Source organism: Ahaetulla prasina, chromosome 2 (genome assembly GCF_028640845.1).
Source record: "Ahaetulla prasina isolate Xishuangbanna chromosome 2, ASM2864084v1, whole genome shotgun sequence".
In the NCBI taxonomy this organism is placed as follows: Eukaryota; Metazoa; Chordata; class Lepidosauria; order Squamata; family Colubridae; genus Ahaetulla; species Ahaetulla prasina.
In genome coordinates, this window is record NC_080540.1 from 146,414,148 (window position 1) to 146,433,295 (window position 19,148).

General features: G+C 43.7%; 1 protein-coding gene across 2 annotated transcripts in view; it reads left to right on the plus strand.

Annotated features, from left to right (window-relative positions):
- The window catches only part of PECAM1 (platelet and endothelial cell adhesion molecule 1), a 74,895-nt gene that overhangs the window by 19,257 nt on the left and 36,490 nt on the right, over positions 1-19,148 (plus strand). For both annotated transcript variants that reach the window (XM_058169016.1, XM_058169015.1), the window contains exons 4-6: positions 714-1,019; positions 12,196-12,465; positions 17,704-17,952. In XM_058169016.1, the coding sequence (XP_058024999.1) occupies positions 714-1,019; positions 12,196-12,465; positions 17,704-17,952 (825 nt within the window). The remainder of the gene's footprint in view (positions 1-713; positions 1,020-12,195; positions 12,466-17,703; positions 17,953-19,148) is intronic.

Here is a 19,148-nt window from a genome sequence, read left to right on the forward strand (position 1 = left end):
ACACCTAATGCTGCTTCCTCCTCCTATTTTCCTCACAACAACAAGCCTGTGAGCAGTAATGAAATTCAAATTTTTTTACTACCGGTTCTATGGGTGTGGCTTGGTGGGTGTGGCAGGGAAGGATACCACAAAATCTCCATTTCATCTCCACTCCAGGGGAAGGATATTACAAAATCTCCATTTCCTCCCCACTTCTGGAGTAAGGATATTGCAAAATCTCCATTCCTACTCCACTCTGGCATCTGCTAGAATTGGCATTTGCTGGTTCTCTGAAATACTCAAAATTTCCGCTACCGGTTCTCCAGAACCTGTCAGAACCTGTTGGATTTCACCCCTGCCTGTGAGGCTAGTTGGGCTGAGAAAGAGACTGACTGTCCCAAAGTCATCCAGCTGGCTTTTCATGTCCAACGTGGCACTAGAACTCACGGTTCCTTGGTTTCTAGCCCTGTGCCTTAACCAACATGGTTCTCCAGTTCGTTACAACTTGTCATAACTTATAACTTGTTATAACAACTTCAAGAAAAAAAAAAGAGAACTTTAGAAGAAGATCCTTAGGAAGAAAATAGCCAAGATCCTAGGCTTCCTTATTTCAGAGCTTGAGATTTTTCATGTATTAACACATGAAAATCCGAAGATCAAGCTGTTTAAAATGGCTTCCAGCTTGTCACTTGCAAAGATATATTTTAATTCATGAATACTTCTCTATTTTGAAGGCATAATGAAGCCGATATTGAAAGCCCAGAGAACAGCAGTGATGGAAGGTGAAAATGTACTTTTACGCTGTGAAGTGCCAGAAGAAAAGCCACCTTTTTATTTCACATTTTACAAAAATGCACAGTCTGCAAATGGAGTTGTTCATGACAGGAAACGAACATCGCAACATGAAAATTTTGTTGAATTAGAATTTCCCATCGATGCCGGAGACAGTATTTTATATTTTGAATGTGCTGTCCAGATGAATTCAATGGCAGGATCTCAAACATCAGAGCGCAGTAATAGAACAATTGTCACCGTTACTGGTAAGTTAATTAGCTTTTTACTTTCAAAACTAATAAGTAAAATTATGCTTTTTGATTTTGTTTAAAAAATGCTGCAAACTGAGTTGTAAATTCCCATTATCCCAGATAAACACATTCTCATGGTAAGCCCAACCAGCCTAAATATATTCTCTTGTACATTTTTTTTTTACACTTTGAGGAATCACTTAGTAATAGTTCTTTCTACATCTCATACATCTTGTCAACTTGGCTTTTAGGAGCCAACTTGAAAGTTAAATCGATGAAATATTCCTAAATGTCAAATCAATGAAATATCCTAAAATGTTTCTAAACGTTAAATAAATGAAATACTCCTAAAATCAATGAAATATTCCTAAAAGGGAAACCTATGAATGACCCCAGTTTTCTAAGTAATATTGTGTCAGAGAATTGTGCAACAGCTGTCCAGATAAAGTTGGGGATATTAACACAAACTTGCAGTGATATATATATATATATGTATATGTATATGTATATGTATATGTATATGTATATGTATATGTATATGTATATGTATATGTATATGTATATGTATATGTATATGTATATGTAGGTCTTTGGTTATTCGGGTTTTCTCCCACGTAAAATTGGAAGTGTCTTGGCGACGTTTCGACGAAGTCTCATTCGTCATCTTCAGGCTTCAGCTTCGTGCTTCTGGGAGCAATGGGAAGCACGAAGCAATACATACAAACACCCGCGAAAACCTCAGAAAACAAATATGTGTGTGTGTGTGTGTGTGTGTGTGTGTGTGTGTGTGTTTTCTGAGGTTTTCACGGGTGTTTGTATGTAGGTCTTTGGTTATTCAGGTTTTCTCCTGCGTAAAATTGGAAGTGTCTTGGCGACGTTTCGACGAAGTCTCATTCATCATCTTCAGGCCGGTGACTTCTGCTTCATGCTTCTAGGAGCAATGTGTGATCACAGCTGTTTCTTCCTTTTAACTGCTAGTGGGGGTTTTGAACTGATTGGTTGGGAGCTTGGCTGTGTTCTGATTGGGTGGAGGTGTGTTCTGATTGGTTGGGGGCTTGGCTGTGCTCTGATTGGATGGGTGTGTTTTGTTTGGGTGGGGGCTTGGCTGTGCTCAGGTTAGTCTCAGTTGCAGGGGGATTTGAGTTGGTGAGCGGCATTGCTGTTGTTTGGCTTCGCATTGGTGGTCGTGCTGCATCTTCATGGTGAGTGTCAGTCTGCTGCATGTATGGATTGGAGGGATTTGAAATGGCTAACGATGCAGCTGCGGTCTGGCTTCTGGTCTGTGGTTGTGTTTCATCATCTGTGTGGGTTTGAGTCTGCTTTCCGCGTGGATGTGTGGTGGTGACATGCTGTGTGGCTCTCATGAGTGTGGGTCTGGCGTCATTCCTCATGTTAGGGACTCATTTGTCGATAAGGGCGGGTTTCCAAATGGCTGGTAGGCGGGAGGTATCATCTCGTTTATTCATGCTGTGTGGGCGTTTTTCTATCTCAATGGCTTTTCTGATTATTCTGTTGTTAAAGTGTTCAGTTTTGGCGATCGTTCTGGTCTTTTTAAATGTCATGTCCCACTCCTCCGCTGACGGCTGGGTCAGGGAAATCTGAATCAGGCGTGCCTCTGCAGCTCTGCCAAAGTCCTAGCAAAGTCCTCAAGGCAGGCAGGAGACCAGAAAGTGACTTCAGCAAGATATGTTTAGACTTTGCCTGACTCAGAGAATGCCAGAAAGCAGGTCCTTTATATAGGCCATGGGGTGCGGCTCCATGACTCAGCATTTATCCAGGCTTGCCCCTCCCTTCCTTCTGTTGCCTCCATCTATCAAGTCTTCTGACGCGTGGGTCACTCCAGTCTGCAGCTGTTGGCAATTGACCTCCCTCAGGCTCACATGCTGTGGAGGAGGGGGAGGGGTCTAGTTGCTCCGTTTGCCTGGGCATGGAGCCAGAGCTGGGGGCTGGAGATACTTCCTCCTCTTCAGCCTGTCTGGGCATGGAGCCAGGGCTGGGGCCGGGAGGCATACTAGGACATTCCTCCGTGTTCGGAAGCAGATAAGAAGGCCCCGGCTGTGGTGAGATTGGACGAGACACAACATTAAAGTCAGTTTTATGTCCTGTGGCTTTAAGGTGTTGGACCAGGGAATAAGTTGTTTCTTCTTTTTTGACTGAGTTCTTATGTTCTTCAATGCGTGCACATATTTTTCTGTTGGTTTCTCCGATGTATGTGGTGGTGCAGGTAGTGCATGGGATTTCATATACTCTTTGATTTTCTAACTCAATTTTTCTTTGGGGTTTCTTAGCCAAGCCCCCAACCAATCAGAACACACCTCCAGCCAATCAGAACACAGCCAAGCTCCCAATCAATCAGTTCAAAACACCCACTAGCAGTTAAAAGGAAGAAACAGCTGCGATCACACATTGCTCCTAGAAGCATGAAGCAGAAGTCACCGGCCTGAAGATGACGAATGAGACTTCATTGAAACATCGCCAAGACACTTCCAATTTTACGTGGGAGAAAACCTGAATAACCAAAGACCTACATATATATCACACACATATATATATCACATATATGTGGTCATATATATATGACCCTGGACCCAGGACAACACACAACGCCACCACCAATCATCCTCACCAGATTCAAACCCAAACCCATCCCACAGACGAAACACAACCACCATCCAGAAGCCAGACCATGCTGACACCACTGGCTGCTGCACCCCCCTCTGATCCCCACACAAAGCAGGCTGACACACACCAGGAACACATGACAGGACCTCGGACTCGGAGCCAAACCAGGGCCCGGGATGCTGCATCACAGCCATCTGCTCAAGACATCACATCACAGAACTTCAGAGGCCACAACACCAAAGCTCAGGAACGAAAAAACAGGACCACACCCACACAGGATGCTACGAAACAGCCGACCAATCTGCAAACACCCACTCCATCTACCAATCAAGATGCAACCACACAGCCAACCAACCCGCTCACAGCAACACTCCCCACCTCCCCACCAGTATTTATAGAGAGACGGCAGCTCCGACCACTCTTTGCTCGAGAAGCACGAAGCCGAAGACACCAGCCTGAAGATGATGAATGAGACCTCGTCGAAACGTCGCCAAGATACTCTCAACCTTACACGGGAAAAGACCCGAAAATGCCAAGACCTACACACACACACACACACACACACACACATATATATATTTCAAATTTATAGCAGTCTTTATCATCATCAGAAAAAAAACCACAAGATAGTCAGGAACACAGGAACATCATGAGGTAAATTAAACAGTACACAGAACACAAAGAAAAAAAAGGAGTGGAAAAAGGGAACCTCCCCCTTTATGCTTACAGCAACCAATCATAGCGTAGATTGCCTCATGCATGAGTCAGCACTCTCTAATTAATTACAACTGTGTGTTCTGGCCTATTGTACACTTTACTGTTCCAGCTACTAAATTCAATATCCTAACATATTGATAAATAATTGCTATGCCAGATGGATCTTTGAATCAACAAGGCAGTTTTTAAATTGTCAGAGAAATTCCAAGCATGTTAGCTGACTCATGGCTGCCGAAATCACTGGTTCTGCATTATCCCTGATGCTGACAGTTGTATATTTTAAAATCAATTGAAGTTTTTTGTCCAATTCTTTCACTGTTCATAGAAGGATTTTGAACAGAACTAAATGTCGAAGTATCTAGTCCTCAAAAATCATTACAGAAAATAAAATAATCCTTAGCCTTGTGACATCTTAAAAGAGCTCCCACTACATTTGTACAACTTTGTCAGTTGTCTACTGTTTGGTCCTGAGAAAGTAATACTACATATGCATCTTTGTATCCTTCTGCAGTTGATGTTTTTTGCATGGATCAGCTGATTAATACATGCTGTGATAAGAACGTCACTATTTTTAACCCAGGAAAAATAAAGGACATTGCATACCGCCACGGTTTTCATTCCAACAACTGTTTTCAACCTTCCCACAATTGCTCTATTTATTACCGATGTGAAACTTAGAAGGAACTCATGAGCTCATGGGTTTGCTCTCAAAATGACCAATGGGCAGCACCAAAAAAACCCCAATTGTTTCACCTTTTCCCTGTTTTTCTAGTGATTTCTAAGTTATGCGAGTAACTACTGTTCCAGGGAGCTACCATGTTGCTCTTCAACTCCACTAAAAGAACAGCAAAGGGTAGGGTGAGAAGCACAATGACTTGCATGGTTAGGATGCTGGGTTGGAGGTTAGCAAGCCTGTGCTGGAGACCCGAATGCTGTCATGGGGCAGGGTTGAACTCCCGTCTTTTGCTCCAGCTCCTGCTGGGGACATGAAAGGAGCCCCCTACTGGGTTTCCCCTGAGCAATGGGGATGTCACCGACTAAATCTTTCCACCCGGAAGGGCTTTGGTGCTTCTGACACAAGTAAACTGCTATGCTAAGGGTAGGGTGATATCTGTAGAAACCAGTAAGCAGAACAAGGCAAGAATACCCAGTAGGTCTGCATCCACCCCAAAGTTTCGAAATCCTTGCTGCTGAATTGTCTCCACAGTCATTTCTTTTGCACCCCAAAAGGATGAGGTTAACTGGCTCTACTGCCTTATAGACACAACCACCTGTGTTTTTGTGGGTATAGAGCTTAACTTGCAGTAGTGGAGATGTTGCAGTTAGGGGAACCCAACTCAAATATTTCATGACAATTATTGTGCTCAAGTCTGTTCACCATCATGAAGTAGCAGAGATGGAATTTTATTAAATTTATTTATTTATTTTATTTTATTAAAAGGTCTTATCCTGGCCTGAACAGACATACATATTTCTTAGAACATTGTGTATGTCCCTTAATAATCTTCCCAACGTGAGAGTAAATCCAATAGGGGTACAGAATTATATTATAAATGGTTTTTTTTGTTTAGGCCCATGCAGTGCTGTGGGTTTAAAGATAAAAAGCTGCTTTAGATCATTATTTGACCTAGCAACGTGTGTGTGTGTGTGTGTGTGTGAGAGAGAGAGAGAGAGAGAGAGAGAGAACTGTTGACATTAATAGCCATGTTTTCATTTTTCCCAGTAGATGTTTTCAGAAGCAATTTATTAAAAACCCTGTTCAGTTGAAATCTTAATTCCAAAGGCCCTTGGGAAAATACCTGAAGATCCACACTCAGTTAAGATCTGGAATGCAACAAAATTTGCCAAGATTTGGCAAGATAGTGATTATCCCTTGTCCCTTTTGTATATATGTCAGTGTTGCATGCATGTACAAAGGAGTAGGGCAGGGTTTTCATTACACAGTTGAAATTACCACTTCAACACACACACACACACACACACACACACACACACACACACACACACAAACCATTTGACAGCAAGTGCTTAAACCAAATACATACTTTTGCAGAGTCTCAACAATCCCAAGAAATAAATAATAGTACAGCCTGACTAACTATAAATAATTATTTTTAGTTCCTATAGCAGGAGTCACCAACCTTTCGGACCTCAGGGACACTAAATTCATGATTTTAAATCCCACGGACCACTAATATGATCTGCCTAATGATTGGCTGGATGGGCGTGGTTAGGTGGGCATGTGACTGGGTGGGCATGGCCAACTCGATGTCACTCACGTAAAGGGGTGCCTCACCAGCCTCTACTCTCCCCTCCCAGCCACTCCTCCCGTGTCGCCCGGGCTCCTTAGGGCCCCAACAGGAAGCAGTTGTTGGAGCTAAGCAGCCACCATGAGAAAGAGTTGGCAAAACACCTGGCTCAGTTCAAATTGGATCTGAACGAGAAGGAGGCTCAGCAGAAGAACCTCACTGAGGACTATGAGCATAGGCTTTCCAAGCAGAGGGATGACCTGCGGGAGTACAAGGCCAGGTACAGGCACCTGGAGGCTCAGTGGGCTGAGATGGTCAGCCAGTTCCATGATGCAGTCCCACTGAAACAAGGCCCTCTTCCCTTTGCCACCAGCGGTGCTTCCCTCCAGCCTTCGCCAAAGTCCCGCACCAGGAGGCTGAAGCAGACCCCAAGTCAGAATTCCCCCCCCCTCTGCCCATAGAAAAAGACCCTGAAGGGGGAGACTCTCTGCAGCAATACAAACATTCATTGCACGTATCTGTCTCAGGGGCTGTAGTTTGATGAACCCTAATTTAGTGCAATATAAAAAATGCACATAGTTTTTCTGCGGACCACCAAAATTTTCTCGTGGACCACCAGTTGGTGACCGCTGTCCTATAGCTTATTTAATCTTTACTTTTATCCCTCTCACCCTTCCCTTTCCTCAGATTCCTTTATATGGATAATACTATATATATCTAAAGAAGTGGACCATAGTCAATGACATCTTAAATTCTCAGTTAGATTATAAGATGTGTATAAAGATTCTTTATAACAGTATACTTTATACTGTTTCCATCTTCCCCTTAAAATATTAACAAATTCACAATGGACCAAGAATCAGTGTCTCCACTAAATAATTAAAAGTCAAGCTGAAATTAAATTAATCAACTAAAATTAACAAACTTCTTCAAATAAGTTACCTAGACCTAATCCACATATCAAAGGATAAGGTTTGCAAACATGATAGAGTTAATTAAATTAGGTCTCACAGAGGAGCTCCATATTCACAAGAATAAATATACCTAAACACACCCCTCAAATGTTGTAATGTATCTTTAAGAGTTTTGGAGGGAAATTTAGGCGGGAACTTGCACGTTCCTGATTGGTTAATGCACCGGAGAAAACTGTATATAAAGAGGGGTTTTGCCGGACGCGCTTTGCTGGGTTCACTATAAACTAAAGAGTTGTTGTCACTCATCTGGTCTCCTGTCTCGTTATTGCCCGAATCTAACACTGGCGACGAAGGTGGGATATAGGCAGTGAGATCGGAAAAAAAGGCGCGAACCCAGCCAGTTTCAAGGACGGAAAGTAGCGATGTCCAGCTACATGCCGCCACCGCCATTCGACCCAGCAAAGGAGAAATGGGGGTCATACATGGCTCGTTTCGAGTGTTTCCTCGAAGCAAACGAACTACAAGGAGTTTCGGACAACAGGAAGCGAGCATACTTCCTGAGCCATTGCGGTCCAGAGGTCTTCGATACCGCAGAGTCACTTTCAGAGCCAACGCCGGTACAGTCGGTACCGTGGCAAACGCTGCAAACGGCATTTCGAGCGCATTACGCCCCTGTACCCTCAAAGTTCGTGCAACGGTTCGAGTTGAGGCAGAGGGTACAGCGAGAAGGCGAATCGATAAGTGTATACATGGCAGCGCTGAGAAAAGCCGCAAACCACTGTGAGTACCGAGATTTGGAGGACTCCTTACTCGAACAACTCATTTGCGGGGTCAGAGACATTCGATTACAACGGCGGCTGCTGTCCAAAAGCAACCTGATCCTGGCACTAGCCCTGGACGAGGCTAGGGCTCATGAAATGTCGACCAAGGCGGCAGAAACATTACAAAAGCCGACTGCACCAGGAGTCGGAGCAAAAGCAACTCCGGTCCACAATGAGGAAGTCCAGGCCGAGTCGGAAGGGGAGGAAGAGGAAGAGGCTTTCCACACCCAGAGGCCGGGGAAAGAGGAGCGGAGTGAATGTATGAGTTGCGGGGGCCAACACCAACGACAACAATGCAAATTCAAGGACGCGACGTGTCGGCGGTGCGAAAAGAAAGGTCACATAGCGCAGGCCTGTCGAGCCCCCCAACCTTCCCGCCAAAAATTTAAACCGACCAACCAGAGTGCGGGAACCGCGAAGCGGCCCGGGATTGGTCCATTCAAAAAGGGCGCGAAGTTAAACCAGACTTCAGCAAGAGTAGCCCTCGCATCGACGCGGCTAGAGAAAAAGATTTTTACAAAGGTACACATCGAAGGGGTACCTTGCAAGATGGAGGTGGACACCGGCTCATCTATCACAATGATGTCATGGGACACCCTCAAGAGGGACTTGCCAGCCATCGCGAAGCGCAGGTTACAGTCCCAGCATATAAGAGTTCAAGACTACCAAGGAAACCAAATCCCTGTGCGAGGGGGAACGTCAGTCCAAGTCAAGTATGGACAGTTCAAGAAAACCCTGCCAATCACCATAGTCGACGGAACCTTACCAAGTTTGCTTGGACTTGACTGGTTCCGGGCTTTGGGCATGGGAGTGACCGGGGTGTTCCGAAGCGAAATCGACCTCAAGAGTGAACTGCTGAAGGAGTTCGAGGACGTTTTTGAAGATGGCCTGGGCAAGTACGAGGGGACCCCTATTTCCTTCAATTTAGACCCCCAGGTTGCCCCCATCAGGTTGAAGGCTAGGAGGGTTCCATTCGCCCTAAAGCCCAAGATTGACCGGGAACTGGACAAACTAGTAAACCAGGGGATACTAGTGCCCGTTGATCACGCAAAATGGGAGACACCTATAGTCACCCCAGTCAAACCGGACGGGTCAGTCCGGATTTGTGCTGACTATAAGGCAACGTTAAACAAAGCATTGCAGAAGAGTGCATACCCCGTCCCAGTAGTGCAACACTTACTGCACTCGTTGGGACAAGGGCAAGTTTTCGCCAAACTAGACTTGGCTCAAGCCTATCAGCAATTACCAGTAGATAGCAGCACAGCCGAAGCGCAAACCATTGTCACGCACCGCGGCGCATTCAAATGCACCCGGCTCCAATTCGGGGTGAGTGTAGCCCCAGGGCTGTTTCAGAACCTAATGGAGCGACTATTGCAGGGTCTACCCGGGGTGGTACCGTATTTTGACGATGTTTTGGTATCAGCCGAAAACTTAGTGGAACTAAGGGTACGACTGAGGAAAGTTTTGGGCATTTTCCGGTCTGCCGGGCTTAAAGTTAAGCTAAACAAATGCCAAATCGGGGTCGGAACCGTAGAATTCCTGGGCTACAGAATAGACAGGGAAGGGATTCACCCCACGGAGAGCAAGGTGCGGGCCATCAGGAAGGCCCCAGCCCCCAAAAATAAAACGGAGTTACAGGCATTTTTGGGTCTGGTCAACTTCTATGCGGTGTTCCTCAAGAACAAGGCGACAATAGCCGAACCGCTGCATAAGCTACTGGCAAAGAATGCCGCGTGGTCATGGGGAAAAGTGGAAAATAGGGCATTTGAAGGGGTAAAGAACCTATTGTCTAGTGATAGCCTCCTCATTCAATACAACGGCACGTTGCCATTAGTACTGGTCTGCGATGCATCCCCCTACGGGGTGGGGGCTGTGCTCAGCCATAGGTTACCGAATGGAACAGAAGCCCCTAAAGCATACTACTCCCGAACAATGTCCTCGGCCGAAAGGAACTACAGCCAGCTGGATAGGGAGGCTTTTGCTATAGTCTCAGGGGTAAAGAAATTTCACGAATATGTATTCGGCCGAGACTTTGAAATAGTGACGGACCATAGACCCCTGTTGGGCCTGTTAGCGGGCGACCGCCCCACGCCCGTTGCACTGTCACCCAGACTGACCCGATGGACTATTTTCCTGGCGGCATACTCTTACAAACTGATCCACCGCCCGGGAAAGGAGATGGGGCATGCGGACGCTTTGAGCAGATGCCCGTTACCAGAGACTATCGAAGATCCAGCCCCAGGGATACCTGTCCTACTGATTGACTCTTGGGACTTTGGCCCTGTCACTTCCAAGGAAGTGGCAAGGGCGTCTTACAAGGACATTACCATAAGGACTGTGATTGGATGGGTGTTGAGGGGATGGCCCGCTGCGCCAGGCGAGCGTTTCAAGGACTTTGCAAAAAAACGAGAAGAATTATCTGTTCAAGGGGGGTGTCTGTTATGGGGGGATAGGGTGGTTATCCCGGAGAAATTACGGCAAAAGGTACTAGAACTGTTGCATGTGGGCCACCCGGGTATAGTTCGGATGAAGAGTTTAGCAAGGAGCTATGTGTGGTGGCCCAGGATGGACAATGAAATTAGTGACGAGATAGGGAGATGTCAACCCTGTCAAGAGTCGAGGCCACTACCCCCCACGGCCCCTATCAGAGAATGGGAGAAACCACAGGGGCCATGGTCTAGGATTCACATAGATTTTGCCGGGCCATTTCATGGGCAAACCTTTTTAATTGTAGTCGATGCCTTTTCGAAATGGTTAGAAATTATTCTAATGAAATCCACAACGGCAGAAGCCGTCATCTCAGTCCTGAGACACCTATTCGTCACCCATGGGTTGCCCGACACCCTGGTATCCGACAACGGCCCGCAATTCACGGCAACACAGTTTGAGGGGTACCTAGCGGAGGAGGGCATCAGACATATCCTCTCGACGCCTTTCCACCCGGCGACGAACAGACTTGCAGAACGTTTCGTTCGGAGCGCCAAAGAAGCGCTCTCTAGAATAAGGCCGGGCGACTGGCAATTAAAGATAGACACTTTCCTTGCAGTCCAACATAGAACCCCCTGTGTAGCAACTGGCCGCAGCCCGGCGGAACTATTAATGGGACGGAAACTCAGGTGCCAACTAGACCGACTAAACCCTACATACACCCCAGACGGGTACAAGGGAGCACACGGGAAAACGAGGGAAATGACAGTCGGTGACCAGGTGTGGGCACACAACTATAGCGAAGGCCCAACCTGGTTAAAAGGAACGATTATGGGGGTAACAGGGCCGAAATCATATCTTGTAGATATGGAGGATGGCCGGGTATAGAGACGCCACATAGATCAAATACGAAAAAGAATAGCAAGTAACAGAGACACAAATCAGCCAGGTTGGTTGGTTAATGCACCGGAGAAAACTGTATATAAAGAGGGGTTTTGCCGGACGCGCTTTGCTGGGTTCACTATAAACTAAAGAGCTGTTGTCACTCATCTGGTCTCCTGTCTCGTTATTGCCCGAATCTAACAAATGTCATCCTAGAATCAGCACATGACATCTGGACAAGCTCCCCCTATAAAAAATTGCTTCTGTACCCCATTTCTCTGCAGCTTACCCTTAAATGCAAACTGTTTTGCTTTTAGGAATAAATATTTCTTCTTTCCTTGCAGCTTTCTGGATCTCATTTTTATTTATTCTTACGCAGCCCCAGCTTGAGTTGAAAGCCCAAATTATTTTTCTGACAGCTACTACAAGGCCCAGACTCATGTTTTTGCTTTAATGGAGTAACGTAGCCACCTCTCTTGAACCTTTCATATGCTGTTGTTTTGTGTTTTTTAAAATTACGATAGATTTGCTTCTTCTTCTTTATTTTTTTTTTTTGCAGAACCATTTTCTGTTCCTAAAATAACCATCAACCCACCACAGAATATTACTGAAGGGGATAAGGTCTGCATAACATGTTCAACTGTCCTACTTCGCCAGGATCAAACTGAAATTATTTTGCAGAAAAATAAAACAATTCTGAATAGCACCAAGGGCAGAGAAACCCTAACGTATTGCAAGGTAGTCAAGATGGAAGACAATGGCAATTATATTTGCAAAGTGGAGCATAGAAGTGTATCTAAAATCAACAAAGAAGAACTTGTGGTGGCTGGTAAGAGATTTCTCCATCTTGCTTTAATAACTCACAGCCTGATCTTAGTCTATGTTTTCACTAATTATGGAATGGAGTATCTACTTTTTCAAGATATGAATTTATCGTATGGGTGAGTTCTAATCAGAGCGGCCTCGTGAGGTCCTATGATGTCCTTGACACCTAGTGGAGCTTTATCAGGCGAATCCAGCAGAAAATAAGGGAGTATCTAAACACATACGCCTTTCCTTTCCTCAAGTTTTAAGTAGAGCAGGATTGGACATTCATATACCACAGTTCTGGAAATAAACACAGAAAGTGTTGCTTGGTTTTTAGGCAAACTGTAGGATATGAAGACAATGTCGTTTTTGTTTTTTGTTTTTTGAATTTATATCCCACCCTTCTCCGAAGACTCAGGGCGGCTTACAATGTGTTAAGCAATAGTCTTCATCCATTTGTATATTATATACAACTTAATTGCTCCCAACAATCTGGGTCCTCATTTTACCTACCTTATAAAGGATGGAAGGCTGAGTCAACCTTGGGCCTGGTGGGACTTGAACTTGCAGTAATTGCAAGCAGCTGTGTTAATAACAGACAGACTTAGTCTGTTGAGCCACCAGAGGCCCTTGCCTAAGAGTAAGGCAGTTGAATCCTTCAGCCCACCATGAATCCACTTGAAAACTTGGGAAGGACACAGTAGACAATAACATTTATCAGGAGCACTTTTCAAACTCAGAAATAGCATTCAGGATGCTTTTGAGCCATCTCATGGAGTCTGTGGGCAAATATGAATTACTCTAATGTAGTGCATACTTTAGACTTGCTTCAGCTAAACACAGGGCCTTCTTTCTACAGTAGGGTAGCATTACACTACAGGTAGTCCTCGACTTACACCTTACAATTCCTTTAGTGATCAATCGAAGTTACAACTGTGGAAAATAACGAAGTGCTGTTTTTGCATTGGACATAATTTAACATTTTTAAGAACATGTACTTAGAAAAATAATGTACCTTAGAATAACAAGAAAGAGTAAAAGTTAGAAGAAAGAGGAAATGTCTGAGGTCTTAGAAGGAAAAGCTAGCTGACAGAAACATGGCAGCTGACAGTTTAACCACAAGAGCTTACAGAGAAGCATAGGATAAAGAAACTAACTGCTTATTTCAGTTTCTTATGCAGATGCAAATGGGTTCCAAGAAAGCAGGACCTGTGGGCTACTGGTGGGTGGAATTGTACACACTCACTGCTAAAAGCAAACAAGGGAAAAGGTGAACTAAGTAGAGGGTGATGGAGAGATATAAATAGAGAGGGGATTCAGGTGGGTGAAACAGGCATTCCAGAAATGTTCTGAACCTTATGGCCCTTGTCAAATGGGGAAAACAAGGGAGGGACTTGCGCTTTGGGCTGAAGGAATGAAATGCTGCTGGAATCTACTTTGCTAGCCACCCCCTCTTGCAAGAACGTATTTTTCAATAAACTGCTTGCTGCTTCACTCAATGACTTTGCCAAATCTCTGAGTGGTGAGTCTATTTCTCACACAACGGCAGTGAAAAAAGTGACTTATGACTGGTTTTCAAACTTGCATCACTGTCATACCAGCATTCCCACGGTCGCCTAATCAAGATTTGGACTCGTGGCAACTGGCCATGTATTTATGACAGTAGCACTGTCCCGGGGTCGTGTGATCACCATTTGTAACCTTCCCAGCTGATAAGCCAAGTCAATGGAGGAAACCAGCTTTGCTAAATGACTATGGGATCCAATTAACAACTGCATGATTCACTTAGCAACCATGACAAAAAAAGTTGAAACATGGGGCAAAACTCACTTAACAACTGCCTTGCTTAACAACGGAAATTTTGGGCTCACTTGTTGTCATACGTTGAGGACTACTTGTACACTTTAAAATGAATGAGTATTGTAATGCTTGTAGTTTAACGTATTTTAAGATTTAAGTTTACGACTTTTTAAGAAATGTACTATTATTTTTATGATTTCTCTTATTGTTTCCATTGTACTGTGGATGTCTTTTTGGAAAAGTACATAAACATTCATCCAAATTTCCTGGAAGAAACGAAAGCCACCTTCCAGTCATTTGGCAGCGAGCAAGCGAACAAACAAGTGCATTTAGCGTTCTTAGAGCGAAAGTGAATCATCCAGAGTTTCCTGATAGTGACAAGGAAAATTAGACCCAGAGAAAAATGCTGAAAGGGTGGCGTTGGGGGCAGTTTCGCCCATGCATGAAATTTAAACAATAATTTTGTACGCTTTGTAAAAAGTGCCAGTTATCTCAGTTAAAAAGCAGTGATGCATTATAATGTAATAACATTTATATTTCCAGATTCCGAAAAATAAATCTGTTAAAATTCTGAACTTAAGCCAATAATAGAAATCTTATATCTTTAACATGTCAAGGATTTGAAGCTTTGCCTAGGGGCTGCATGGCTATCTGAGTAATGCACAGAGAATACTGACATAAATAGGTCCTTTTACATAGCAGGAAACCCATGACTCAATAGCTCCTTTCAATAGATTGTCATTCCCCCATTATTTCTGCAAACTTGAGAATGGCAAATTTCTGTTGGGCGATAAAGCTTCTGTTTTGGCTATTAAAAACAGAAAAAGGCAGTTCAGTTTTGTAAGCCGCCCAGAATCACTGAATTGTGGCAGGTGACACATTTCATAGATAAATGTGCAGTTTGCGCCTGGGGTACTAAGACTTAATATCCCATTCATGATGTACTGATAAGGAAGAGGCTTTGTACATTGCAGTTATTATAGTTAACCTGTTCCTCCTCTCTTTCATCTCTACAATCACCATACAAATTCCTCCTCACTATAATTTCAATGCTGATGTTGATGTTATGCATTCAGTCGTGACCGATTCTTGGCGATTCTGTGGGCCACATCCCTCCATGTCTTCTGATCTTGCACAGCTTCTTTGGGTTGTTCTGTGCTCTGGCTAGTGTCAACTTTGATGGTGATAATTCCAGTGCTACCCTGTTTCCCCCAAAATAAGACATCCCCTGATAATAAGCCCAATCGGGCTTTTGATCACGTGGCAATAAGGCCAAGCGCTTATTTCAGGGTTCAAAAAAATATAAGACAGGGTCTTATTTTCAGGGAAACATGGTATTAACTTAACATTCCCTGTTGGTTGACAGAAGGGGAAAAAATCTGTGTTTGGAACTATTATCCAAGAATTTTGAGCATATGCTCCCACTAATTATTTTAATGATTTTTTGCTTGTTTGTTCTGAAAGGGTGGTTTACACTCTGTAAGGTGACATACCTTAGTGTGTATCTAGTCCCTGAAGGTGGTAGGTATCTTTACTGGATTGCAACTCATGCAAGCAAATATGAGTGTCTCTGGATTTGGGGGTGAAGCTAATTCTGGAGTTGTGCCATTGATAACTCTAGAAGGTCTAGTAATCCCCACCCCCCAGGCAAAGTTGGTGTACAATCAGGGGATCCTCCTGTACTCATGAGTTCTAATCAAGGAATAGTTGGTAGCTATGTCTAAAAGGTAGAAAGGTAAAGTTTTCCCTGCCCGGTTGTGTTCGACTCTAGGGAGCAGTGCTCATCTCTATTTCTTAGCCAAGGGAACCAGAATTGTCCGAAGACATATCCCGTGGTCCTGTGGCCAGCAAAGCTATATGCCAAAGGTGCATGGAATGGTGTTACTGTCCCACCGAAGTGGTACTTATTAATCTACTCGCATTTGCATGCTTTCAAACTGCTAGATGGGCAGGACATTTGCACAAATCCATCTTATGTACCTGTTGTGCCTTTTCTTGGGTTTGCCGATAGTCTTTCATGCTTTAGTCACTTCCAGATTGAATTACTGCAACACCCTGTCTTAAAAAGCATTTGAACCATTCAATTGGTCCAGGAAACAATTGGCAGGCATAGTATTGAGTACACCTCAGGTTTGATTTAGACCAGTGGTAGTCAACCTGGTCCCTACCACCCACTAGTGGGCGTTCCAGCTTTCATGCTGGGTGGTAGGGGTTTTGTTCGATATTAAAGCACTTTCCTTTTTAAAAAAATTTAATTGATTTTTAAAAAAGATTTCATAGCATTATTTAAAAACATTTTCATTAGGTTTTCGTAAAATTCCCCGTGACAATTTAAATTTCTGAAAATATACTATTTGTATCACCTGCGCATAAGTTTAGTTCACGTTACGTAAGTGAAACTAAATGGCGCTGTAGTGTGACTCCAAACAAAAGAACCTTGTCCCAGAATAGCTCGCGCATCTCCCCCCACACCACCCAGCTGTAACAGACAAGCAGAGCTGGTAGCCGGCGCCCCCCCAACCCAATCCACGATGTGCGAGAGGCATGTGCAGATGATGATACACGGTGCATTACTGTGGAACCGGTGGGCAGTTAGAAAATTTTACTACTAACAGAAATACAAAAGTGGGCGGTAGATATAAAAAGGTTGACTACCCCTGATTTAGACTTATCCACTACTGAGTGTAGGCGTCGACGCATATCTACACTGCGAAGAGATTGATGGATAAATGTAGGTTGCAGATAGTTGCAGGCAGGTTGACATGCATACCTCCCAAATCTCAACTATGTATGGTGTGGAGCTGCATGTCCTGCATGCTGATTGGTTGATTCCTGTTGGGAGGCAGGTGGAAAGCAAGTCACATTGTTGTTTGAGCTCTCCCTAGCCAACAAGTTAACATTTACAGAAATATAATGCAATAGCTATGCCACTGTCTCTGAATAACAGACGCCTACCTTCTTTGACTGTATTGATGCAGAAGTCTAAATCACCTCTATGGAACTCCCATGGGTGTAAGGTGCCAGCTTTAATTTTTAAGGTCATATATAGCACAGGGCGAGAGTTGCCTCACTCCAGTCATTTCTGCCTGTCCCATCAGGGCACATATATTTCAGGTCTCTTCGCTGATATAAAGCCATCTTGCAGGAGCATAGGAGTCACACGGTCTCAGTGACAGTGCCTGTCTTAAGAAACAGTATTTCCCACCCCCACTCCAGATCTAAATGGTTCTGACTCTCTTGGCCTTTCAGAAGTTTATGAAATCCTGGTTACCCCCCCATCATGAAGACCAGGTTGTTAGACCGTGCTTTTGAGACTGTATTTGTGAAGTGCTTTGACTACTGCTTTATATTGGTTATTTGCTTAAGATGGGTAACTGTATACATTTTCTAAATAAACAGATACCTTCAGGGACCCCTTTCCTTTTCCAGATCAGTATTATGTTCTCTCATTATTTTGCAGAACTGTTTTCCAAACCGATGTTAGTGGTTAATAATACCAGGTGGGATGAAAACAGCATGGTACAAATTCAGTGTCAAGTGAACGGTTCCATGCCGATCAGTCTCTCGCTCATAAAGGACAACAAAATATTGGTAAACTCCAGCACTTACAGGGCTAAACTTCGTGTACCTGACAGTGGATTCTATATGTGTAGAGCAGAGATAAACAACATTTCCAAGGAAAGTGACCCAGTGTTTATCTACGTTTATGGTAGGTTGATTTAAAGATGTGAATCGCTCTGTTTTTCCTTTTGGCTTTTCTAACCTGGACCTCTTCTAGATACCAATAAAGGAGAATATTTGTAGCTCAGGATTGAAATGACGGTTCCTTGGTGCTCTCTGAGCTTGCTTGTTTTCTTTTTGTTTGTTTGTTTGTTTCAATTTTTTAGTTTTGTTTTACATATATGTATCAATGCGTGAACAGTATGGCATCTGGGTGTCATACATTCTAATACAAATAAAACTAGTAGAATTAATCATAGTTATTACATTCAACCAACTTATATATTTCTAATAATAATACCCATTTATATTACGTTATAGTCTATCATTATTTAATTATTCCATGTTTTCTCTTGTTATTGCTTTTGTTTTATTACGTAAAAGTGTATACACTAATATTCCCCTTTTCTCTTATTTCTATCTCTTATTCTAACTTTTAATCATTTTTAAACGTTTCAACATCATGATGTTGCCTAGTTTGGGTAATGAAATGTCTGCAAGAAAACAAGCAAGCTCAGAGAGCACCAAGAACTCCTCTTTTGATATGCTGAGAGTCGGGACAACTAATCTTGGAAATCTTAGCTGGCATGTCCAATGTGTTTTGGAAAAGCCAAGACTAAGGAAGGCTTTCTTATCTGATAAATATTGGAAATATTTATATGCTGAATGCAAGCCTTTCTGCGACTTTATGGTACAGGTAATCCTCAATTTAGGATCAGTTGCTTAGCGACTGTTCAAAGTTATGATGAACCCTCAAAAGCTATTTAGGACCTGGTTCCGAAGCGCCCACATTTACAGCTGTTTAAGCCCACATTTACAGCTGTTTGCGGTGCACCATGGTTGCGTGACCATGTTTTACAACAATGTGCAGTTCCTCATGCTTCCTTAAATGAATCAGTTCATCAGTGTCCTGTGGTAGTGCATTTTTTGTCACGTGCCACCTTCATAAAGAATACAGTAATCGGCTTACGGCCACAGTTGAGCCCAAAATGTCTGTTGTGAAGTGAGACATTTGTTAAATGAATTTCGCCCCATGCTACGACCTTCCTTGCCGCAGTTGGTGAGTGAATCACTGCAGCTGATCAGCTTGTAACTCGGTTGTTAAGTGAATCTGGCTTCCCCGTTGACTTTGCTTGTCAGAAGGTCGCAAAAGGGGATCACATGACCCCGGGACGCTGCAATGGT